The 26,748-nt window shown below is 40.9% G+C and overlaps 1 protein-coding gene across 1 annotated transcript in view; it reads right to left on the minus strand.

Moving 5' to 3' along the window:
* ranbp3 (RAN binding protein 3) overlaps positions 1-23,188 on the minus strand; it is a 33,017-nt gene extending 9,829 nt beyond the window's left edge. Inside the window, 7 exon segments of the mRNA NM_001004874.1 lie at positions 914-1,006; positions 9,186-9,251; positions 14,309-14,380; positions 15,372-15,458; positions 16,903-16,936; positions 18,815-18,870; positions 23,120-23,188. Coding sequence (NP_001004874.1) covers positions 914-1,006; positions 9,186-9,251; positions 14,309-14,380; positions 15,372-15,458; positions 16,903-16,936; positions 18,815-18,870; positions 23,120-23,141 — 430 coding nt within the window. The 5' untranslated portion in view covers positions 23,142-23,188.
* Positions 23,189-26,748: the final 3,560 nt, after the last annotated feature.

A 26,748-nucleotide genomic window follows, 5' to 3' on the forward strand; every position in this document is an offset into this window, starting at 1 on the left:
AACTCACTCCCCCCCCCCCCCTTAGGAATGTGGGTCTGAGCCAATAAGCAGGAAGCTGACTCAGTCTTACAAACTGAGCATGTACACTTGGTCTCGGTGCAGGAGTGAGGCATTATGGGAACTTTCTTTACACAGCTCAGCGTTTTTTCTTCCTGTTTGGCTTCTGATCATTTGAACAAGTGAAATATGGGGAGACTTAAGGGCACTATTGAGACAACTGAAGGTATGCCTACAGTTTGAGATTAACTCTCAGATGGCGAAAGTAAATCTTTGAATAAGCATATAATTTGAAAGTGAAATCAGTCTGGTGTTTTCAGTCAATTGAATGACAATCAGGTGTGAGTGAGACCCTGTTTTATTTAAAAAACATATCCAGAAAAGCCTGATCACACATACAACACATTTGTGGATGTGTATAATGGCTCAACCAAAGGAGGTAGAAAAAGTTGTTGATGCTCATAAAGCTGGAAAAGGTTACAAGGCTCTCTCTCTAAAGAGTTTGGACTCCATCAATCAACAGTCAGACAGATGTTGTAAATGGAGGAAATTCAAGACTGTTACCCTACCCAGAAATGGTCAACCATCAAAGATAACCTTAACTGCAAGGTCTCAAATAGTCTGAGAGGAACCCAGTGTAATTTCTAAGCATCTGATGGCCTGTCTCACATTGGCTAATGTTGATGTTTATTAGTCCATCATCAGAATTTAAGAAAATGTTTTTTACTTATTCTTTAATGTACACAATTCTTTTCAAACAAACCAAAAATGTGATAGAAACCTTATACTGTAAGCTCCACTAGGGCTGACACTAATGTGAATGATGTATAATCTCTTAAGCACAGCGAATACATATCAGCACTATACAAGTAGCGGGAAATAACCGAAAAATAGTCATAACTAGAAATGTATTTACCAGGTGCCGAAAAGGTCTTCTGCTGTGGAGCTTGTAATACTGCTGGACGCAGAACACTGCGCTGCTGCTCCTTAGGTTTCTGGCTTGGAAGACCTTAAAAAAAAAAAAAAAAAATATTTTTTACCCTACTGCATGTAGTTCAAAATGTATAAAATATAACTGAAAACAACATAACCCACTTACCCTACATACACTAATAAATTCAAAAGGGGTTCTGAAAGCAATCTAATGGATATATCCAGGAAGACAAAGATTCACCTATTATATCTTTCTAATAATCTACATGATTTGTAGTTTGGTATGTCTTTAGACAGGGCCTCTTGGTAGGGCACATATTTGCTGCTGGTCTGGCCACTCCTCTCCACACCATTTCAACCCACTACAGGTTGGCGGCACTTGTTGGTCTACATGCACTTCCCCACAAAGCCCCTTCTGATAAAGTCAGATAAGGCGTAGGTTGGGCTTGGGTAAATAAAGTGGCGCAGCAGGCTAGTTTGATAAATATTCAACCGGTGCATCAATAATCTCCCACTCTCTGTATATCCCAGGTGCTGAACTTCAGCCACAGGACTTAATACTCAGGATAAGGAGAACCAAGGAAAAAACCTTTTTAGCTCAGGTGCAAGCAAAAACACTGGTTCTATTAATTCATCCAATAAAAGATTTCCAGTGTTCCCCAACCAGTAGCTCGTGAGCAACATGTTGCTCCCCAACCCCTTGGATGTTGCTCCCAGTGGCCTCAAAGCAGGTGCTTATTTTTGAATTCTTGATTTGGAGGCAAGTTTTGGTTGTATAAAAACCAAGTATAATGCCAAACAGAGCCTTCTGTAGGCTGCCAGTCCACATAGGGGCTATTAAGGAGCCAATTATAGCTCTTATTTGCACCCCCAGGAACCTTTTTCATGCTTGTGTTGCTCCCCAACACTTTTTCCATTTAAATGTGGCTCACGGGTATAAAAGGTTGGGGATCCCTGATTTATACACTTTCACTATAGGTCCTACTGAGGCCTTGAGAGGCAGATAATTCGATTACTAGTGCATAGGTAATCCCCCTGGCATAAAGGAATACTACTAACAAAACAACCAAAACAAAAGGCAAAGAAGCTGTACACTGGTAATCCAATACTTTAACTCACAAGGAACACACACAGAGTAGCTTTAATTTCCCTGTTTAGCTCAAGAAATAAAATAGAAAATATACTGCCCCCAGAGAAAGCAATCGCATTTATTTAAGTTAAAGAGAAAGAATACCTCCCTATTTATATAAGCTCATTTATTTGGGTTTAATTAGAAAAGGCCAAAAATTCCAATTTCCAGCACCTGTAATATACATTAAAAGACATGTAAACCCCACACACAAAATTCAGTGAACAGCCTCTTTGAAATCTTTCAATGCCTGCCACACTGGTTGTCTAGAGGTTAATAGTAAGGCTGCAACATCCCCTTAATCACTTAGATTTCCTTCTCCTCCTGTAACCCACTCGGCCCCTCCCTCAGGAATTTGCTTTGGCTGTTGGCTTGTGGGCATGCTCAGTTGTTTTAAGCTAAGATTACTGAACAGGACCCCCCAGTCTAGCAGCCAGTGAAGATATGGCATTGCTGGTTCCCATAGAAACTCGGCTCTAGCTGTCTGCTTCAGTTTTTTTTCTCCATTACAGCGCTCAAACAAAGCAGAACTTTTATCAGACACAGTTCAGCCTGTGTGAGCCTGTATTCTTGATGAAATGTATGCTGAATAAGGGTGTGTGTGTAGGCCGTTTGCAGATTTAAATGCAACCGATTATGTATCAGGAGAAAAATGGCCACCAGGTGAAAGCTGCTATTCGCTTTAGGAAAATGTGATGGTGCTGGCAAGCGGAGGGGATATATGCAGTACAAATGATGCCATTTGGGTGGGGGAGACGTGCCCAACTGATATACATTGTAGGTAAATGTAGGCTTTACGTGTCCTTTAATTACAAGGATCCCATCTCACTCGTGTGAACACACAAGTGTGAACAATTCCAGGAATTGCAAAGTACTTCTTAAAAACAGCATGGCTGAGTTTAGGAAAAATAAAAACATCCCATATGTAAGAACTATAGTATAAAGACTATTCCTTCACATATTGTATGCTTGTGATCATTACTATGATTATTAATAGCAAAAATTACAACTAACGACAAAAGTTAATTTTTAAATCTTATATGTGGCAGAAGTAATTTTCCATTTCATTCTCTTTTGAAATCATAGTCTATAAACAAAGCATCTTAATGGTAAAGTAGAATGTTCTAATCCAAAAATAACGTATACATATGTTTAATCAAAATATATCCAACTATCCTTATTAAGGAGAGAACTCAATTAACGGATTTCTCAGGCTGATGGGTGCATGGATAATTTTAAACAGATGAATTCCTATAAGGGTAATGACACACAGGGTACTTTGTCATGGTAAATTCTCTACCAAGGGTGACCAAGGGAATGTCAATATGTCTAACATCCAGTCCTGAGTGTTAGAATACTTTAATAAAAATACCTTTTGCAATGCATTTAAAATGCAAGAAAGGAGCTAGGAGCTTCTAGCAAGCAACTGAATTTTGATGGTCACTGTTCTTCCTCAGTAGATGCTGTCAGAAGAACTGCACTGGGCACCATCAGCCTTAAAGGGGAACTATCATGAAAAATAAATTGTCTAAATGGACAGATATGGTGAAAATAATAATATTCTCAAATGTATTTGTTTAGCAAAAATGCTTACTTTTTTAAATAAAAGGAATAATATTACAGACTGTCAAGAGCCTTTCCCTGAGAGCCAGTTCAAGTGATCGCTGAATGGGAGTGGCAACACCTTGCTGTGATGTCATAAAACCAGTAGCAATGTCCCGCCCTCCCACTATGCTGAATGCAATGCATCCTCCCAACAGCTGCAGGCACTGGAACCTCATTCTAATGGTGGTGTGTGTTTTCTGCATTTTATGGCACGAGAACCCCAAAAGTACACATTTGGCCAAATCCAAAATAGCTAACCACATCTTTCTGCCCCAAAATACCAACCTGCAATACTTTCCTAAAATTAGCAGATAAAATCCTTATTGTGAATGCCAGAGGTCCAGTTTGATGCACAATGTGTATAGGATCACCAAAGCAATTGGAATATAGAAACCACAAAATGTACACTGTGCATTTATAGTTCATGACATATATTTCTGCTGCTTTAAGAAACCACACATTCTACCAAATTCAAAAGGCGTAAAAATGTCATGTACAGCAGTGTGCCAAATGGCAAAGCTACACTTAACTTAACGGTAACTTCTAAAAATTGTCTCAAAGCTTGCTTGTTACCCCAACACATCACCCACACGTATGCCATACATTGTTTTGCACACTTTAGCACACTAATAGACACTCATATACACACTTACACACCATCACATAGCTTTTAGATGTGTACACAAACGTATACACAAACACTCACAAACACTTTTTTTAACTTATTCATTTTACCCCTTTGTCTTTTGTTTTTTTTCTCTAAAAACTGTTTATTTTACAGCGTGACTATTGGATCAGATATTCTGACCACTAATTACGCTGTTGTGTGACTTATTTTGTTATTTTATTGATTTGCACAATTTTTGTGGTTTTATTGCATTTTTATCCCTGTATTAGTGTTCCTGATCTGATTTTCAGCATAGCTTTGCCATGTGGTACTTTGGTGTAGAAAATAACTTTACCTATTTTGAATTCATCAGAATGTGTACTTTCCAAAATTATATGGTTTTCTGGGGGTCTCTGTATAGTTAGGGGGGTTACGGCACATAATATGCTGTCAGGGGGCTCTGTGTGCAAAAGCTGAGTTGGCAGGCGAGAAATCCATATGCGCTCTTTTTTGGGGTCAGTACACAACACAAACTTTGGTATATCTGTTTGGAATCTGTTCTTTCCAAAAAATTCATAATTTTATGGGATAAACCTTCTGTTAGTGGAATTTTTGGCCTTGAAATCTAAAGTATGCAGCTTTTTGGAGCAGTGCTTTGGGAATTTGGTAGTGTACTGCTGGGAGTTTGTGACCTATACAAGTGAGAAATTTTCATAAAACTATATATATTTGGTATTGGCACGTTCAGGAGGCATGGGACTTTCAAAATAAGTTGTATTTTTGAGCATGAAATAATTCTTGTTTCTGGTATATGTGTTTATATTATGGAAAATATTTTTTTTTTTCATTTAGAAGCCTATATCTTGTTACAGAATTGGAATTACACAAAAATTCTAGCATATTTTAAAAGCTCAAGTTTTCCTGAAAAGTCCCCATAAGGAAAGGCCCCTGAAGTGCAAAATGTTCAAAATCTGTCTGGAAGTAGAAGTTCTGCTATGGCCAAAACGGCTGGCAGTGAAAGGGTTAAAATCCAATAAAACCACTCAGATCAATGCATTTTTCATGCCTCATCTAATTAGCGGTCAGAAATGCAGCTTTACGGTGCAGACAAGCAAACACTACTTATACAGAACTGAAAATTTAATAAAATGGCTGATCAGACAACAAAAAATGCATAAAATACAACAAAATCACCAAAAATGAAATATACTCATCACAATAACATGCAAAAAGTATTGCACAGTGTGATTAGCAAATCCACTATTTGCATTAAAAAATCAATACACAATACAGTAAAAAAAAAAAAAAAAAAATTGTACGTACAACTGCTTTACAAACTGCTTGTTGTGTGCAACTATTTGTAAGTGCTGTAAATGTATGAAACCTGAACCTGAAAAAATGTATGTGAGTGTGTATATGTGTATAAAAAGTGTCTGTTTGTCAGTGTGTATGTAAAACTTGACAGGCAGGCAAGGCTGGAGGGCTGCAGCAGCATGTGGAAGTTGGCATTGATACTCAAGATCTGAAGGAAGCGATCGTAGGGGCCACAGGAAGTACAGCTTCCACATGTCTGCTGCTGTCTAGGGCAACTGCATGATTATGCCCAAAGACCCACTTGTTCCCTGATTAAGCCCATTGCCTAGGGGCTATGTGGTACCTAGAGAATTTGATCCACAGAAAGTTCTGCAGCACTTAAAGGGTTAAAGTTCAACAAGATGGACTTGCAAAAAAAACTAGTGGTCAATATGAGCAAGGAGGCGATAGGAAAGAAAACACTATAAAATGTGATAATAACTGTGGAAAAATAAAATATGAAAACTCTATAATGAATAAGGCATAGTTTATCAAATAGTTTGCCAAGAAGCTAATTTTAGGTTCAGAGACTTATAGTTCTGTGGTAGTTTAAACACTACAGTCCAAATGCTTCTATAACAGAATGAGTTTTCTGACATCATATCATCATTTATTGCTGTTAACATGCTCTGCTGGAGAGGTACCTAGTGTTTAAACTATTGTAGAACTATAATTCTCTGCATCAAAAATAGTTTTGGCACTTTTATGGAGTATACTTTCATTTTAATAGTAATATAGTTTATCTATTTTATTTTTCTACAATTAAGCTAAGTACTAAACTATAGTTTACTTTACTATCTTATCCTTGTTCCTACACACACATTTCCTTCTTTGCCCCCTAAAGTGGAAAGCCAGCAGTATCTGTATTGAAGGAAGTTTAAAAGCATCCTAAAGAAAACCAAACTCCTACTCTCCCCCTACCCCAAGAAAGACATAGAAAATCAGTAGCTCACTGCCTTCCTTCACTGTTCTCTGCAGCACATTCCCTAGTACTTATGCTGAGACTCTCAGGTGGTGCTTGTGCAGGGGGAAGGGTTTGATAAAGCAGCAAGCCGAGTAAAAGGAAGTGGGGGGGCGGAGTTTAAGAGCAGGAGTTATCAGTGCATCGGCAGAGAGAGAAAGAAGCTTTAAAAGTAACTTTACTACTGACTGACTTTACACATCTCATTCTTGAGAGAAGGGGGGCATCAAAGGGGACAGAGCAGGAGATTTTTGTGCGCTCAGAAAACTAAGAAGAAAGGCTGTGAATAGGGAGGGTTTGATTGACAGCCCAACAACCAATGAGGTTGAGGGCAGACTTGTCATGCAAATGTACCCGACTCCGACTTCAGAGCTGGCCAGAAGCCGGGTAGGAGAAGTGCAGCTGCAAGGGGGGGACTGTATAACAACTCATATATCTTGAAAACTATTTAGAATTTGTAATACATTATATTTGGAGAATTTAAACATTTGTTGTGATTATTAATTTTAGAGATTATTAATTTCATGATAGTTCCCCTTTAAACAGACTTCAACCCCTTACATCAGTGCTGTCCAACTGGCGGCCCGCGACCCCCCTCTGTGTGGCCCCCCACCTGTCTGGCTGCTTTGATGGCTTACCTTTGAGTAAGCATTAAATGGTATCAGTACTGAGATTAACTGGCCCCCTGCATGGTTCTCACCTCAGATTCAGGCTGTAATCCCTCTGTATTGTTTAAATATGTAATCTCCTGTGTTTTTCACACCTTCAAATACCCGCATTGTTCACCCCCTGCAGTGTTCACACCTCAGGCTCAGACTGTAATCACTCCCATTGTTCACTTCTTCACACCTCAGACATAGGTACTGTAGGAAGAGTATGGCACATACAGCCAGCATAGGGCAGGCAGGGTATGGCACACACAGGCAGGGTAGGGCAGGCAGGGTATGGCACACACAGGCAGGGTAGGGCAGGCAGAGTATGGCACACACAGGCAGGGTAGGGCAGGCAGAGTATGGCACACACAGGCAGGGTAGGGCAGGCAGAGTATGGCACACACAGGCAGGGTAGGGCAGGCAGAGTATGGCACACACAGGCAGGGTAGGGCAGGCAGAGTATGGCACACACAGGCAGGGTAGGGCAGGCAGAGTATGGCACACACAGGCAGGGTAGGGCAGGCAGAGTATGGCACACACAGGCAGGGTAGGGCAGGCAGAGTATGGCACACACAGGCAGGGTAGGGCAGGCAGAGTATGGCACACACAGGCAGGGTAGGGCAGGCAGAGTATGGCACACACAGGCAGGGTAGGGCAGGCAGAGTATGGCACACACAGGCAGGGTAGGGCAGGCAGAGTATGGCACACACAGGCAGGGTAGGGCAGGCAGAGTATGGCACACACAGGCAGGGTAGGGCAGGCAGAGTATGGCACACACAGGCAGGGTAGGGCAGGCAGAGTATGGCACACACAGGCAGGGTAGGGCAGGCAGAGTATGGCACACACAGGCAGGGTAGGACAGGCAGAGTATGGCACGCACAGACAGCTTAGGACAGGCAGAGTGCTTCCTGTGTGTGCCATACTCTGCTTGCCCTATGCTGCTTGTGGGAGGTGAACCTGGCAGGGGGTTTGTTGTGGGAGTTTGTTAGCAGTTGAAAATAGCCATTAAATGGTCCCGAAGGTGTGTAATTATGTACTGGGGGTTGCTCTGCTATCCACAGGGGAAGAGGAGGCGGCGGCATATGGAATTTAAGGGTATATCTTAATATGACATAATTCTTTCACATATGAATGACGGTTGATATCCCCACAGTAAGGACCAAGCATTTGGGATTTTGCTGTGCTACCACCATTGTGATAAAATAGGTGTGGTTTGAAGTGGGTGTGGTTTCAAAAAGGGGAGTGGTCAAAACTGGCTTCCATTAGCGGCCCTCCACCATGTATGCTAGAAAAATTCCGGCCCTCGGCAAGTTGGACAGCACTGCCTTACATCATTCAGCCTTTGTGCAGACACCACCTAATTTGCTATACAACCCACCATTAAAGAAGTTTGTTTAGAAGCTATGGAATATATGATTCTTTTTTTTCCCCCAGACACAAAAACCTACTGTGCTGTTGACTATAACCCCCCAAAAGCTGCATGACAGGTTTGTATACAGTAGAGGACTGCCCTAGGGAATATCTTTTGGTAAATGTCTAATGGGGGCTAATAAAGTGTGGGAGACAAAGACATATTTCCTTCAATTTACCGAGTGTTGAAATTTCTACATGGTGAAACTGAATTGTATGCAAATAACTTTAAAGTCTGGAATATGCACTTTAACCACATCTGAATTGTTTGAGTTATAATTTTACAGTCCCAAACATTATGGAGGGCACTGTAGAGTTAATTCTTAGGCCACAGATAAACGCAGGAAAGAATCAGCCAAACAATGTCACTGCACCTGGAGGCACTGCGTTGGCCTGGGTATAGGCACACGGGCCAATGCAGTGCCTTTGGGTGCAGTCAGAGTTAGGCTAATTCAAGCGAATTATGCATTTATCTGCAGGCCAAGAATCAGCCCCATGGGACATTAGCCTTTTGTCAAGAAGAGAAGCCAGCCATACCTGCACTAGGTGCTTGTCCATGAATAAGGGTGGGGGGTTTTAGCCTGAATCCACTGCATTTCTCCTCTGAAAGACAAAGAAATTAAAAAAAAAACAAAAACAAAAAAAACTGTATATATAGATTTTACAAAAAAAATAAATAAAAATGCAAGGTAATCATTGGACAACTAAAAAAGACAGTTTTTAAGCGTGCATATATCTTAAAGGGATAGTGTCATGGTATACATTTTATTAATAAATTACACTGTTTACATAGCAAATAAATTTACCATTTACAATTTTATTCTTGAACCAACAAATTTTTTTATTTTTTTAGTTGCAATATTAGTGTGTAGGCAGTCATCTTGGTGCATTGTGCCCGAGTCTGAGCTTTCAGAAAGAGCCAGTGCTACACATTAGAACTGCTTTCAGGTAACCTATTGTTTCTCCTACTCCCATGTAAATGGAGTCCCAAGTGGACTTGGATTTCTTACTATTGAGTGCTATTCTGATATCTACTGGAAGCGGCTATATTGCTACCTTCCCATTGTTCTGCTGATCAGCTGATTGGGGGGGTGGCGTAAAAAAGCATAAAAATTCCTAGTGTTATGCACTTTATAACACAAGCAAACATTTTTTTAAAGGAGAAGGAAAGTTAAAATCACGTCAGGCACCCCCAGTGATTAAGATCGCTTACAAACCCAAGGTGGTGCCCTTATTAGCTGAAAAATCGCATCAGCCCAGAGTACATGCAGGCAATCTTCCTTCCGCTACAATACCGGGGCCCACACATTTGCAGTAGTCTGACTTTGCGGCGCAAAAAAAAAAAAAAAAAAAAAAAAAAAAAAATAAAAGACGCCGATAGGAGAGGATCGCTCACCAGCATGTCCCAACAGGCTGGTGTGTTTTTTTTCACAAACCAGCCCGGGGGAATCAGGTAAGTTAATACAATCACTGTGGGGGTTGCTTAACATATCCCCTGTGATTCAACCTTTCCTTCTCTTTTAGGGCAGTGACACACAGGTAGATTAGTCGCTGTGCGACAAATCTTCATTGTTGCGGCCAGCTAGAATGTAAGTCACCGGTGGGATGGCATACGTAGCGCCGCAATTTGCCGAAGTCACCTTGAGTGGAAGTCTCGCCAATTTTGGCAAATCACAGCAAGGCGCATATGCCATCCCACCGGCAATTTACATTCTAGCCGGTGGGATGGCATCGTGGGGAGATTACTCGCCCGCGACAAGGAAGATTTGTCACGCGGCGACTAATCTCCCCGTGTGTCGCTGCCCTTAAAGTACCTTACTCCACATTCGTTACTTTTGTGTGATACAAGATCATCTTGTCTCTTTAAACAAGGGGAACTGTCACACCACTTACAGATTTTGGACATAAAATTCTAAAAGTGCACTAAGTAAGCAAAAAAATATGTAGTACCTGAACAGTAAATCTGATAAATGCACTGAATCATTTGCCCTCTGATAAGTATATCCTATTAGTTTTGACTTAATTTGCCTGTAACTCTGTATTCAGCTGGCAATATATGGGAAGATATGTGCATCTGGCAAGCTCCTCAAATGAACATATCTTTGCCTAACTTGGCCCCAAGGGCTAATACAATCATTCTGCTCCTTCAGCCAACTGCATGATTGGCCTGTGTAGTCTAGGACTATGACCACGAGCCAATTAAATCCCCATCTAATAGGACAGATCTCTACATGGAATGGTCAGATATCAGGAGTGGTCATAGTTTTGGACCCACACACAGAGCAATAGGTAGCCAACATCAAGCATGGCCAAGTAACCTGTCAAAACCATAAATACACACAAAGATTTTGATAATTCTGCAAAACATTTAATTTTTTTTTTTTTTTTTTAAAACAAAATATCTTTAATTTACCGCATTTCTCTCGTATAGCAGCATGGCTTTCTGACCCAATGTTTTAAACTGTATAATTCCACTTAAGACCAAACATACAAAAACGTTTCTGCAAGAAGCTAGGTTAAAATTATGAGCATAAAAGGTGATTTATGCTTAAATCAACCCCCCTCACTCCCAAAAAACCTAAATACACCACAATCTGAAGCAGTGATTAATACTAAGTGAGGAAAGTATCCTGACACCAAAACAGCAGTTAGTCTAATTCAGCGCTGTCCAACTGGCAGCCCACGGGGCTGGATGGTGCCAGCATTGTGCCACTGTATGTACTGCCTGCCCTATGCTACCTGTGTGTATGGCACACACAGGCAGCATAGGGCATGCAGAGTATGACACACAGGCAATATTCTGCCTGCCCTATGCTGCCTGTGAGAGTTGAACCTGAAATGGGTTTGTTCAGGGAGTTTGTTAGCATTTGGAAATAGTCAATATATGGTCCCTAAGGTGTGTAATTATATGCTGGGGGTTGCTAGAGAATGGAAGTATATTAATAACAATATACCTTTTACAAAGAAACAAAATCGCACTAAAGGTGACAGAGAATGAAAAATAGAGTCAGGTTTCAATACACGGAGTAAGAGTTAATTTCAAAAGACCCATCTGGAGGTGAAAGCATGTAACATTCAGATTAATCCATTCCGAATAGTCTATTTTGCCTACATTCACAAAAAAACAAAGCAATAAGACATACGTAACTAAAAAGGAAGCAGATGCAAAAAAGAAAAATCTATGCAACTGCTAAACTTGCAGTAAAGCACAAGGCGCACGGAGACACCATAAACCCCCAATTGGCAACCCTTTTCAATAAGAACCCCAGGGAACCCTGCTCCCGGAATCCTTCAAACTGGCCACTATCATACTAATTCTAAAAGAAGGCAAGCCACCAGACAAAATATGGATCACACAAACCAATCTCTCTCCTGAACTCTGATGTCAAAATCCTAGCAAAAATTCTAGTGAACCGCCTAAAGCAGATAAATTAACATCTAATTCACCCAAACAAAGGCACGGACATTAATATAAGACGATTATATACAAACATTACCACAGTACACCAGAATTCGGGAGAGAGGATAGTGGTGTCCTTGGACACAGAGAAGGCCTTCGATACAGTAGAATGGCCCTACCTGTGGCAAATCTTAGCAAAATATGCACTGGGAGATAAATTCATAAAATGGATTAAGGCCCTATACGATACACCTAGAGCTAGGATATGGGTAAACTCGGGTCTGTCACAGGAGTTCAGTCGGGAAAGGGGAACCAGGCAGGGCTGCCCACTGTCACCCCTGCTTTTTGCCCTCACCATAGAGCCTCTGGCTATACAATCAGAGCAAACACCAACATAACGGGACTCCAACTGCAAAAACTAGAAGAAAAACGGTCATTATATGCAGATTATATGTTGGTATGCCAGGCAGACCCAAGGGAATCCCTGTCCGAACTCCTGCATGTGACAAGTCAGTCTGTGGGATTCTCGGGTCTGAGGGTAAACTGGGAAAAGTCCTTGATCTTCCCAGTAGACCCAGGCGGAAACAGAGACCCCGCACACGGCAACTCCAATGGGTAGACAGATTTAGGAATTGAAATTCACAACGACCTCTCGAAATTCACAGATCTCAACTTAACCCCAATCCTTAAGGCTCAAAACCCAAAACTGGGCCACGCTACCACTCTCCCTCCCCGGACACAAACATAATCAAAATGGTCTTCCTACCCAAACTGCTACATGCGTTGAACATATCCTCAGTATTACTACCAAAAAAAATGGTTCAGAAACCTAGATGCAATAGTCAGAGGGTTTATATGGGCAGGGGAACACCCCAGAATAAAATGGCAGACCCTCAAAGCCCCACTCAACAAAGGAGGCTTAGCCCTACCCAACTTCCAGCTGTACTACTACGCAAGCCAACTGGTGTTCGCCTGGTGGTGGCTGAACCCCAACCCAAATAATCAAGCAGTGGTATTAGAGGCAGGGGTGATCTCCTCCTTTGAGGCACTAGCAAACCAATTGCATAGAGGTACTTCATCCATATACCCCCTTACACCAGCTATGAAAACAGTAGTTGCAATATTCCAAAAAACAGTGGTTAACACGTGTAATAAACTAAATCTAAATGGACCATACTATGGGGCAACGATGCCCTTCCCCACCTCTGGGCAATACCAGACATTAATACTTGGGCAGCTGCGGGGGTGAAACACCTTGGGGATGTAATCTCAGCTGGGAGATTTAAGCAGTTTGCACAACTGCAGACTGAGTTTGGGCTGCACAACCATGTTTAGGTTTCTCCAACTACGGCACGGACTTAACACTCAATTCCTGGGCAATGCCCCTGATATAACAGTAGCATCACTAGAGCGATACCGGAGGCGCCCTGACCTCACCAAACAGGTGAGCAGGTTCTACACTATCCTTTTGCAGGATCATTTTGACCCACACAAGCATTTCACCTACAAGTGGCAGCAGGACTTCTCCCAGCTAGATGAGGGTTCCTGGAAAGAAATCCCAGTCAAATACCAGATACCAATATCTCCTTCAGGGATAGGTATATACACACACACACGAGTATACTTGACACCTCACAGGCTGGCCCAAAATTTACCCAGGTTACAGCACCACAGTCTTGGGACTCCCATATATCTGCTCTCCAACTTTATAACAAATACGACAAACTATGTCTCCTTCAAATTCTACACTTTGCCAAAAAAGCAATCCTAATGACCTGGAAGGCAACGGCTCCCCCAAACCTGGGCTTTTGGAAAAAACTGATCAACGACACGCTTCCCAGCCAAAAACTAACATACCTGGCCAGGGGATGCCCAGATAAATTTAACAAGATATGGAACAACTGGATTAAGGACATACATCAACCCTGAACGCCGCCACAAGCCACATACTGGTCACCACAAAGATACAGAAGCACGGACTGTGTATAACAAATGGACACAAAGAACGGACACTGAACTAGCAGTTTAAATTTTAATTTCCTTTATTAAAAAACACAATATAGGGCCATGGGACAAACATGAGACAAAGTCAGAAATGCACTCAATAAGTATGGAAGCCCAAACACCCCCCCCCATCCATACTATTCCTCTTCTCTCCTTACCTTTCCTTCCTTTGTTTGATTTACGTAAATCATGAAAAACGCAATAAAGAAAATCTTTAAAAAAAAAAAAAAAAAAAACTTGCAGTAAAGCAACTCACCTGGCTCAGAGTCAGAATTACCAGTGGAGGGTTGACAGAAGCTAGATGGCATGAAGACATTGTTCTTCGTCACTGCATACAAATGAGATATGGCTTACAGCAAACACACATCACAATTTCAAGAACAATGCTAAATATTCTAATAGTGATGCTTACTTAGGGAACCCATACCATTTTGCCAATACAATTACATAAGATTGTAAGTCGGGTAAAGCTGGTCATATAGCTTTACTTGGTTGTGGAAGTTTGCACAATTTCTCCAATCAGGCAGTGTGCTAAACAAGGCTAATCCATGTACAGATATGGGATCCCTTATCCGGAAACCCGTTATCAAATTACAGAAAGGCAATCTCCTATAGACTCCATTATAACCAAATAATTCTAAATTTTTAAAAATGATTTCTTTCTCTGTAATTATAAAACAGAACCTTGTAATTGATCCCAACTAAGATATAATTGATCCTTATTGGAGGCAAAACAGTCCTATTGAGTTTATTCAATATTTAAATGATTTGTAGCAGACTTAAGTTATGGATATCCAAATTACAGAAAGATCCCTTATCCGGAAAACCCTAGGTCCCGAGCATTCTGAATAACAGGTCCCATACCTGCACTACTACATAAATGCCTGTAGTAAAGTTAATAGTTATTCTAACAAATCCAATGCCTGTATTAGAAATGCATTCACCAAGAGCTTTAAAAATATTAAGGCTATCAAATATACAATACATATCTCATGCTATCTAACCTGAAAGCTGGGCTTGTAGGAGCACACAGCCAAATGCACTCTCCCCAAATCTAGCCATTACTGACAAGTCACTTTCTGTATTGGCTATGAACAAACTTAGAGTCCCTTCTCAAAGTATTAAGCCATAGTTCTATTTTGGCCAATTACGAACGAAAATGCTCCCAATACTATCAGCCAGATTATTATCTGGCTAGCTAAAGGCTCTTGCTGCTGGGGTAGGCAATAGTGTAAAATCGATAAGTCAAAAAATAAGGTATTGACAGACCAGCTTCACAAAAAAACTTTATTGGTTGGCTTGGTACAAAAAATGCTTACCAGACTGTGAAGGAGGAAACTGTGAAAAGGAGGAGGTTCGCTCTCTTTTTACAGGTGGGCAGTAACTGCTATCTTCTCTGTCAGAATCTAAAGCAGACAAGTGAAAAAATACATAAATTAGCTGCAAAACTACATGTGGATAATTATAAAATGCATCTACACTCAAGAGACCCAATTCACACCAGTAATTTTTGCTGAAATTACTGTGACACAGTTTTAGCCACATGTATTCAGACACAGTATCTAAAACGACCTTGTTAAGAATACTACTTGCAGAGTTCCAAACTTCCTCAAGAACTAGTTGTGGTGTTTCGAAATGGAGTAAAGGTCAACAATGTTGGACTCTGTAGCAGTGAAAAAAAGAATCCTCTACAGTGATAAATGGCATGTCCCCATCATGATGAAAAGATCTGGGTTTGGCAGATAGAGCATACCTGCTGGAATGCACGATGCCAGTTAAGTTTGGTGAAGGCATAATGGTCTTGGGTGATTATGGTTTTTAAAGGGCCATGGTTGTGAAAGCAAACCTTGGATCAGCATTATGGCTCAGTGGGTAGCACTCGATTCAGACCTGGGCACTATCTGCATGGAGTCTGTATAATATCCCAGTATATAGCTTTCCTCCAGTACTCTATTTTCCTTTCACACTCCAAAATCAGACAGGCAAGTTAATTGGCTTTAGCCTGGGGCAGGGACTGCTGTAAATTATTATTTTTCTGTAAAAGACTGCATAAGTGTGTTGTAGAACTATATGATAACATAAACCTTAAACCTACAGTGCAAAAATTCTCCTATGCACTAAATGTTGTACACAAGATGTTTGCGGAGATGGCTTGACTGGCCTACGCAGAGCCCTCACCTAACCGAACACCTTTGGGATGAATTAGAAAGCAGCCTGTGAGCCAAACCTAATATCAAATATTAGTGCTCGAACTTACGAATGCTCAAGGCAAATTGATACTTTGAGGTGCAGCCTGCGGTAAGAAGCTTTGGCATGTTAGCAGTACCTAAAGCTGGCCATACACGCACCGATAATATCGTACAAAACCTCGTTTCGTACGATATTCGGTGCGTGTATGGCAAGTCGCCGTGTGGCACTTGCGTGTATGGCAAGTCGTATGGCACTTGCGTGTATGGCAAGTCGCCGATCTTTTGATCGGCCGATCAAAAGATTTTGATCGGGCGCCATAGAAGGCGCCTGAGCAAAATCTGCTGTCAGGGCTGAATCGGCAGAAGGAGGTAGAAATCCTATTGTTTCTACCTCCTTATCTGCCGTTTCAGCCCTGAAGGTTAGTGGCGGGTCTGACTATCTTTCGTGCGACCGATGGTAGCACGAAAGATCGCAGATCGCAACCTTAACATCACCTCCATCCACCTTATCTATTTTCACTGAGCTTGCTCCAGACAACAGCAACAAACATAGGTAACTTCATTATACCATTAGCCATTTAGGAACTGTTGATAAAACCTGTTTTACTGTTTATGCAATAAAATTATACAAATTTAATAAAATGAATGGGCACATTTTTACCTTCTTGCTCTGGACTGGAACCATCAGCTGATCTCTGAAATAAAAAAATTAACAGCACTGTAAATACTTTTTCAGAGTGCATTCTGTATTTTTGAATGGACTGTTTGTTCAGTGCTGAACATTTTGCAGTACAGGTATGGGATCCCTTATCCGGAAACCTGTTATCCAGAAAGTTCTGAATTACAGAAAGACCACCTCCCATAGACTCCATTATAAGCAAATAAGTCTCATTTTAAAAAATGATTTCCTTTTTCACTCTAGCAAAAAAACAATACCTTGTACTTGATCCCAACTAAGATATAATTAATCGTTATTGGAAGGAATACAAGCCTATTGGGTTTATTCAATATTTAAATGATTTTTAGCAGACTTAAGTTATGGAGATCCAAGTTACGGAAAGATCCCTTTTCATTTTTCTCAACTGCTTTTTATTTTTCATCCCACACCAGCCCCATGGTAAGTCATATCACAAACCATCTAATCTGGTGATACGCAGAGAGGTATGTGCTAGCTGTTACCTATACTATGCTTAAAAGGAGAAAGAAAGGTAAAAACTAAGTAAGCTTTATCAGAAAGGTCTATGTAAATACAGCATAAGCACTCAAAGAAACGCTGCACTGAGTTCCCTGTCAAAAGATTTGTTGTGTCTGTTTTCATCTGCCAGAGACATGCAGCTCTCTGCTCTCTCCTGCTCCCCCCTCCCTCAAGAATGCTAAGAACTCACTCCCCCCCCTTAGGAATGTGGATCTGAGCCAATCAGCAGGAAGCTGACTCATAGTCTAACCAACTGAGCATGTACACTTGGTCTGGGTCTCGGTGCAGGAGTGAGGCATTATGGGAACTTTCTTTACACAGCTCAGCATTTTTTCTTCCTGTTTGGCTTCTGATCATCTGAACAGGAGAAACATGGGGAGACTTAAAGGCACTATTGAGACAACTGAAGGTATGCCTGCAGCTTGAGATTAACTCTTTACTAGCCTTTCCTCCTCCTTTAAAGTTGATTATATTATATATAAATTTGATCAAAACACATACATACACACACACACTATATAATATATTTATATATATATATATATATATATATATTATATAGTGTGTGTGTGTATGTATGTGTTTTGATCAAATTTATATATAATATAATCAACTTTAAAGGAGGAGGAAAGGCTAGTAAAGAGTTAATCTCAAGCTGCAGGCATACCTTCAGTTGTCTCAATAGTGCCCTTAAGTCTCCCCATGTTTCTCCTGTTCAGATGATCAGAAGCCAAACAGGAAGAAAAAATGCTGAGCTGTGTAAAGAAAGTTCCCATAATGCCTCACTCCTGCACCAAGACCCAGACCAAGTGTACATGCTCAGTTGGTTAGACTATGAGTCAGATTCCTGCTGATTGGCTCAGATTGGCTATTTTAAATGTACATATTCATTCATAAACTATTGTAGCAAGCTAGACAGGCACTGCTTGCCTGATTGCTGGATCGCTGCAAGTTTGCTAGAAATTAAAAATGTTCAAAAAGTTCCAGAAAAGGAGGTTAAAATTTAAATATGTTCATATATTAGCAATGTAGAAGGTTTACAAATAGCAATATTTCAAAAAGCATATTTCAGCAATAAAGGTCAACACTTAGCCATCATTTCGATAATATATTTGTTTACAGTTGATAGAAAAAAAAGAGTACAACAAAAAGCAAAAATCAAAGGCAGAAAGTAAAAATGTTAATATGTCAGAAACTAGAGATAAAGAGTTCTACTGATGAGTCAGTTAATGCGACATTCATATAACAGCTTTAGAAGCTTAACTTAAAATAGTCCTGGCTGGGTCAAGCCAATTAAACATGTAGTCTCTAACTGCCTACATATTTAGGTATAGATACACTATTTGCAGTCTCAAAGTAGAGAGTTACCCATCCGTACCTTCTGTCCCTTATCCTTCTGAAACACAAAGACAGGAGGTGCTATAGCAGGCTTTTCTGAAAATAAAAAAGAAAAATGTGTAAACCAGACAACCACGAATTGTGTGTTTAATTTGCAGGTATAGCAATTATAAATGTCTACCACTACAAAATCAAAATAAAGTCAGAATTGCAGTGACTTTATTGAACAGCACATGTTCAATGTCATCTGGAATATTTGGAATTGTAACAATAGAGTAGAATTTAGCTGTCACAACTTGATAAAATTAGGGAAGCACCGAATCCACTTTTTTGGATTTGGCCGAAACCTTCGTAAAAAATGTGGATGAACACCAAACCGAATCCTAATTAGAATATGCTAATTAGGTTTTCAACTTCTGCGTTTAAGTGACAAAAAGTCACATGATTAAGAATTTGGATTCAGCCAGGAGCGTGGACTTGAAGCATGGATTCGAATCCTACCAAAAATGCCAAATCCCGAACTGAATCCTGGATCCCTAGATAAAATGTTATATTTTCTATAAGGGCATAATATTGTAAGCACTCCATAGAAATCAACTACTTTTGGTATGGTACAAGTACAGGTTTAAGATTGAATATATGCAAATGTTTAGGATCTGGGTTTTTTTTTTTTTTTTTATTCTTGGAGCACCAGACAATGCTTCTGAACATTAAAAAAAAAAAAGTTATTTTGAACTACAATGAACTGTCCTATTATTACAGAGATAAAGCAAATAAAAGATGACAAACTAATTGTTTAAATGCAACACAATAGAAAGTGCAATGGTTTACCAGATAATATTAAAAAAAAAAAAAAGTGTATAAATACTTTGCATATTGTAAAACAATGGTGGTACCGCACTCTGTACAAGAGTAGCCTAGACCAATTTTTGTGCATGCCAGCCAAAAGTTAAAGGTCTGTGATTTTAGACACAGACTCAAATATCAATGTATAACGAACCTAAGGTTGAGGAACTCGTGATTGAAAAATAAACTAAATAAAAATAATTTTGTTTTATAATAGTGAAGGACATGTAAACCCCACACACAAAAATTTAATCTGTGAACAGCCTCTTTGAAATCATTCAATACCTGCCACTCTGGTTGTCCAGAAGTTAATTGTAAGGCTGCAACATCCCCTTAATCACTTAGATTCTCCTCCTGTAACCCACTCGGCCCCCCCTCAGGAACTTGCTTTGATTTCTGGCTTGCCAGACATGCTCAGTTGCTCTAAACTCAGATTACTAAACACGCCCTCCAGTCTAGCAGCCAGTGAAGAGATGGCATTGCTGGTTCCCATAGAAACTCAGCTCTAGCTGTCTGCTTCAATTTTTTTCTCCCAACCAACTCTCCTGAGCTCAGCTCAAACAAAGCAGAACTTTTATCAAAGACAGTTCCGCCTGTGTGAGCCTGTATTCTTGATTAAATTTATACTGAATAATGGTCTGTGTGTAGGCTGTTTGCAGATTTAAATGTACCCAATTATGTATCAGAGGAAAAATGGCCACCAGGTGAAAGCTGCTATTTGCTTTAGGAACATGTGATGGTGCTGGCAAGCAGAGGGTATATACGCAGTACAAATGATACCATTTGGGTGGGGGAGACATCCCCAACTGATACATTGTAGGCAAATGTAGGCTTTACATGTCCTTTAAAGGGTGAGAAAACCTTGATTCACTGGGAGGGTCAACCAACAAACAAATTTGCTCCAAGCCCATTATTAATTACACATGGGCACTTCTTGCTCACGACTTAATACATTTGGTCCGGGTGCCTTGCCCCAGACCCTTCACTTGTGGAGTGCTTTCTTAGATACAAGTTCAAATATGGCCACTCACCACACTGCTATAATTGCCTGGGTGCAGCTCCCCGAACCAGTAGCTAGAGCAGATCAAACAGACCAGCAGAACTGCAACAGCAGATGGACACGCACTCTGGGACTGATGCCTATGATTAGGCATTGGGAGGATCAATGCGAAAATAAAGTTTCTATTTTCACCACATCTACTGGGTCCTGGATTCCGTGTCGCTCTGCTGTTGCAATTCTGCTGGTTTCACTGGAAGTGTGCCAATATTCTAGATCAGTGATCCCCAACCAGTGGCTCGTAAGCAAGATGTTGCTCACCAACCCCTTGGATGTTGCACTCCGTGCCCCCAAAGCAGGTAGTTATTTTTGAATTCCTGGCTTGGTGGCAAGTTTTGGTTGAATAAAAAGATTTTTTTGTTGCTCTCTAAGTCTTTTTACATTTGACTGTGGCTCACGAGTAAGAAAGGTTGGGGACCCCCTGTTCTAGACACTACCTAGTGAAATCAAAGTTTTCCCCTTGTTCAGCACCCATCTTATAAAAAAAAAAAAACATTTGACCGAAGTACAATCCAAAAAGACTGAGGAGGGCTGCTTTTGTAAGCTATTGTTACTTGAAGTTCCTAAACCTGGATGTTTTGCCAACCTGACTGTCCCTTCTCAGCTATAGCGTCTAATGCTAACGGACTACAGCAGCACAAATATAAGAAATGTAAATGCATCGGGCAAATACATTTAAGGCAAAATAACTGGCATGCAAAGAATTATTATAGTTGTAAAAAACCTTAGCACACCTAAGCCATCTTACATTTTGTTCTCTGGCATAAACATCAGTTGGGATCTACCAGTGGCAAGGTTAGAAATCAAACAAAGTGTTTGTCTCAAATTTCCATTTCATTTTCAGAGACAGGTCTCAGCAAGCCTCATTCAAGCCAATAAGCTACTCACTCAGTCTGGAAGGGCCGAGTGAGTAGCATATATCAAGCCTGTTCTGAATCTCAACGATTAAGCTAGTAACACAAATGCAATGAGTAGAATGTCAGTAGCAAAATCCTGGAGGTTCTTCTGCCAAACTGGTTTCATACAGCAATATAGATGTGCCTTTCAGATCAGCCAGTTGCTGTCAATTACTGTCAATTACCTGTCAAGTGACTTTAACCTGTCGAGTAAACAAAGCAACAGACATGGCACTCCTCATATAGGTACAACCTCAGTTGCAAACTTTCACAGAAATATTCAATTTTGAAGTTATGAAAGATTCCATGCATACTCATCTAGGAATCCATTTTCAAAGCAAACATCATAAATAATACATTATCACCAAAATGTAAAAAAACTCTTAAAAAAAAAAGAGAACACTTTTTCTTTACTAGACCATATCTGGGGGAAGCCCCAGGTCCCAAGCATTCTACATAATAGATCCTATACCTAGAGCGGTAGTGGTTTTCACCCTAGCAAATTTTAAAACTCCAGATTAACTTTACAAACTACACAATTTTGGCATGTTTAGTGTGGGTAAGACTGGGGAAAGGACACTCCTCCTGTGATCCCCTCTCCTGGAACCAGAAACACATGCAGTAGCGGTGTACGGAGTGGAAAGACAGGGTACGAGTTGGGCAAGGGGCCCACCAATGGCAACATTTTGCAGGCTCGGGTCAGGAGCTGGTTAAGGTTTTGCAAGTGAGGCACAGGTTGACTTTTGCCTGGCACAAAATGACTACACAGGGAAAATAAAAAATGGAAAAATTACTTGGAATGCAACAAGATCAGTGATGTCCTGCAAAGACTCCCCAGTCTTCAATGATAGCTGCTTCTAAACATCAGCCAGAACAGCACTTATACTGTAACTTTATCACGACAGTATACAAGTTTTATTTTTAATTAATAGTTTAGAAATGCAGTAACATATGGCCTTGTTATATAGCAAAAACAATCCCTAATTCAACAGGAGAAGGCACAGAAAAATAAAGATGACTGTATATTATACTGCTTATAGGAAAGGACACTAAAAATAAAAAGGGCTGAGACTGACCATAATCTAAGGCTTTGTATCAATTAAACATGTGGTATCAGGATGCGCATATAGTTACAACCAATAGGCAAGTAATTTCCCCGCACTGATGTACGACAGTCATAGTTACATATTAAACGCACCATAAAACGATTGCCTCTCTCACACTAGGGAGAAACACTGCCGCCTCCCTATGGCTGACGTACTCCCAGTGAAAGTCAAATAACTGCTTTGTGACGAGTCTTTGTAAAACTTGACACTGGGGGGCTCAGTTCTCCTACCGGCGTGGTAGGGATATAAACCAGCCAGGCCGCTATGAAGCCTGGGTCTCCCCTGAGCCGCGCCCCCCCTGCTGCAGCGGATAAGAAGAGACAGCACCGGTCCTGCAAATACTGATTTCATTTCCACAGCTATTACTTAATATACGCTAATTAAAAACCAAATATCTGTTAGCCCAAGTCACCCCAATCACTTCTAACTCCGCCACTTACCTTCGTTTGCCAGGTCCGCCATTTTACCGCCTCAGCCGCTCCCACAATGCTTCGCGGACGCTTTCACAGCCAAGGGGCGGGGTCTTCTGGGCGGGAACTATGATCTTGATTTTCGAAGACTGAGTGCATGCGCTGGTCTCTGCTGGGCCGCTATAATACTACGTTGCGTGGGCCTTGTCAATACAAGGTTTAGGTAATGCGCATGTGCATATTATAGGAGCTGTGGGCGTTTATCAGAAAGCTGGGTGGCAGAGTGCGCATGCGTTGCAGGCTGGATCATGTGAACATGGATATGAACTTTACGTTATTTACAAACAAAAGATGGAGTTGTACGTATTTATACGCCGTGACCTCTAGCCTACTTCGCTTGTATTTAGAATTAGGCGAATGCGTTTGAAATGAGAAGTTTTACGAGTGCACGTTATTGTGTCTACTATAATACTCAGGGTTGGGTAAAGTAATGTTAATAATGAATGGTTGCTTTGTAGGTAAGATTGGGTAGCTGAAGGTGAGCCCCACATGTATAATCATGTTTGTGAGGCCGAAAAAGAAAGTTTCTCAGTGTTAACATAGTACTGTTTATTGGTTAATGGTCATGAAAAATGTCACATGTTCCCAATTATTCTTCCACAGAATCCCATCTTTTTACAAACTCATTACTAGTTCAAGACACTTGTTCAAATGTTGGACCGAAAGTCAATTAATTTAAAGAGGAACATTTGAGAATTTAAAATTGCCTTCTAAATAAATTCAGTTAAAAAACTAAGTACCTTCTCTGAAAGAATCAAGTGAAAGGTGGCTCTAATACAGTCAGTTTTACCTGTCATTAAAAATCTTTGACTCCCACAAAAAAAGAGATATTGTTGAGAGAATTGTTTCAGAAACTGCGCAGATTTTACAAATAGTTATATGTAGAACATTTCTTATTACAAAGAGCTAAAGCTCCTCACATTTTCATTTATATAATAGTTCCCCATTAATATGAAAGCCTTGTAGTTACTTTTGATGCAGTATACATGGCTACACAGCAATCAGAACAATCAGTTGCATGTATCTAAATTACTTGCTAATTAGACATGCAGAATATGGATTTAAATTGTGTCTGTTAAGGGCGATAATACACAGAATATTTTTTTACTCACAATAAATCTTGGCAACTGCAAGTGACAAAGCACCCTTTGTTTCCTTTTCACTGGCGAAAATGTAAATCGCCAGTGGGGAAACATACGTGGCATGACTAATTTCCAAAGTAGCCCAAAGTTTCCTTGAGCCAACTTCGGGTTAGTAACTGTGCCATGTATAAACAAAGATTTATCATGGGTAACTAATCTGCTGTGCTAAAGCAGTGTTCCCCAACCAGGGGCTTATTAGCAACATTTTGCTCACCACCCCCTTAGATCAGGGGTGGCCAGACTTTTTTCGGTCGCGATCGACCGAGGAATGTGGAAGTACTGTGTAAATGCGTACATATGTGACGCAGCATACGTACACATTCACGCAGCACTTCCACATCCCAAGCTTGATCGCGGTCCACCAAGAATCCATGGGGGATTGACTGGTGGACCGTGATCAACGTATTGGCCACCCCTGCCTTAGATGTTGCTCCCAGTGGCCTAAAAGTAGGTGCTCTTTTTTCAGTTTATGGTTTGGAGGCACGTCTTGGAAGCACAGAAACTTTCTGCAGACTAGCAGTCCGTATGGGGCAACCAAATAGCCAATCGCAGTCCATATTTGGTATTCCCAAATACGTTTTTTTAATGTTTGTGTGACTTACTAATACTTTTTATATCTGAGTGTGGCTTACAAGTAAAAAAAAGGCTGGGTATCCCTGCTAGAGATGTAGCGAACCTCACAAAAAAAGTTCGCGAACCCGTTCGCGAACTTCCGCCAAAAAGTGCAAACTTTGCAAACCCCATAGACTTCAGTGGGAAGGTGAACTTTAAAAACTAGAAAAGCCATTTCTGGCCAAAAACTGATTTTAACGTTTTTTAAAGGGTGCCACGACCTGGACAGTGGCATGCCGGAGGGGGATCAAGGGCAAAAATTTCTCTGAAAAATACTTTGTTGACACAGTGTTGCGTTTTGTGCTGTAAAGGGCAGAAATCACACTACATTTCTAAACTTATGTAATAAACTGCTTTAAAACGTCCGGCGTCTACATGCCAATCAAATCGTGTAAAGGTTACGGCCGGTTCACACGCAAAGACAAAACGCCGCAGTAGTGGATACGGAATATATTATTGCTGGTGGAAAAACATCGCTCAGGTGATTTTATTGCAATGCAATGTCACTACTATGTGTAACGTGTTTGGTGCACTACTATGAATAACAGCAAACATCACTGGACACATTAAAGAACAGTAAGTTAAATAAAAAAAAATAAAAAAAATTAATAATAAAAAAAAGTGATCTCTGGTTGGTGCTGGGGGTGAACTAGTAGGAGCAGCACACCAGTCCCCAACACAGCTAGACTAATAGCACTTGGCTCTATAAATTACAGTAGCAAAGTAAACGAAAAAAAAATGATGTGAATGTGTGGTTGGTGCTGGTGCACTACTATGAGCAGCACACCTGTCTCCAACACACACAGACGGAGCTGCAGTACACAATGAAAAGAAGAGTAACAGTAATCAGAAAATAAAAGCAGTCCTTACAAGGACTACTGGGTTACAGCAGATGATCAGCAGCTACATACAGAGCAGTAGAAAGTAGATTACTAGTCAGCAAAGCTACCTAAACTGTCCCTCAAACCCCTGCATAGCTCTCTCCCTATGCTAACTCATCAAGCACACATAGGCAGAATGTAAAATGGCTGCTGGGCTTCGGTTTATATATGGAAGGGAGTGGTCCAGGGGTGGTCCAGGAGGGAGAGCTGCCTGTTTGGCTGCCATGTATCTGCTGGCTCTGGGGTGAGAGGTCAAAATTTGGCTCCAGCTAAGGCGAACCCAAAATTGCGAACATCGCTAAAAGTTTGCGAACTTGCGAACACCCGATTTTCGTGTGAATTAGTTCTCCGGCGAACAGTTCGCTACATCTCTAATCCCTGCCCTAAGGGGTTTAATGCAATACCTTCAAAATGGTTTTCTTGTATTGGTTGTGAAGCAACAGTATACTTCCTTTGGTCAACATGAGTGCAATAAATAGATTCCCAGTGTGCAACTGTTTTGTTAGGGCTCTGGCACACGGGGAGATTAGTTGCCCGCGACAAATCTCCCTTGTCATGGGCGACTAATCTCCCCGAGTTGCCATGACCTGCCATCCCACCGGCGAACATGTAAGTCGCCGGCGGGATGGCACACGCGGCGGCGCGATTTCCCGAAATCGTCGAAAAAGACTCGCGACTCTTTCTCGGCGATTTCGGGAAATCGCACCACCGTGTGCGTGGCGACTAATCTCCCCGTGTGCCAGAACCCTTAGCAGGAGTCCATTATGCAAGGGGGGTTATCTGAGCACTGGTGATCTAATTATTTACCTTGCAAGGGCCTTACATGGAGTAGCTTCAGTTTCTTAGTTTATCTTATGGGTAGTATAATGCCCTTTGAGGCCAACAGCCTTATTTAAGTTCCAAGCTCAAACAATGAACAGTTACATATGTATGAGAAAATGTCTGCTGCCTTGCTGGGGTCCTG

The sequence above is a fragment of the Xenopus tropicalis genome, chromosome 1 (assembly GCF_000004195.4).
Source record: "Xenopus tropicalis strain Nigerian chromosome 1, UCB_Xtro_10.0, whole genome shotgun sequence".
NCBI lineage: Eukaryota > Metazoa > Chordata > Amphibia > Anura > Pipidae > Xenopus > Xenopus tropicalis.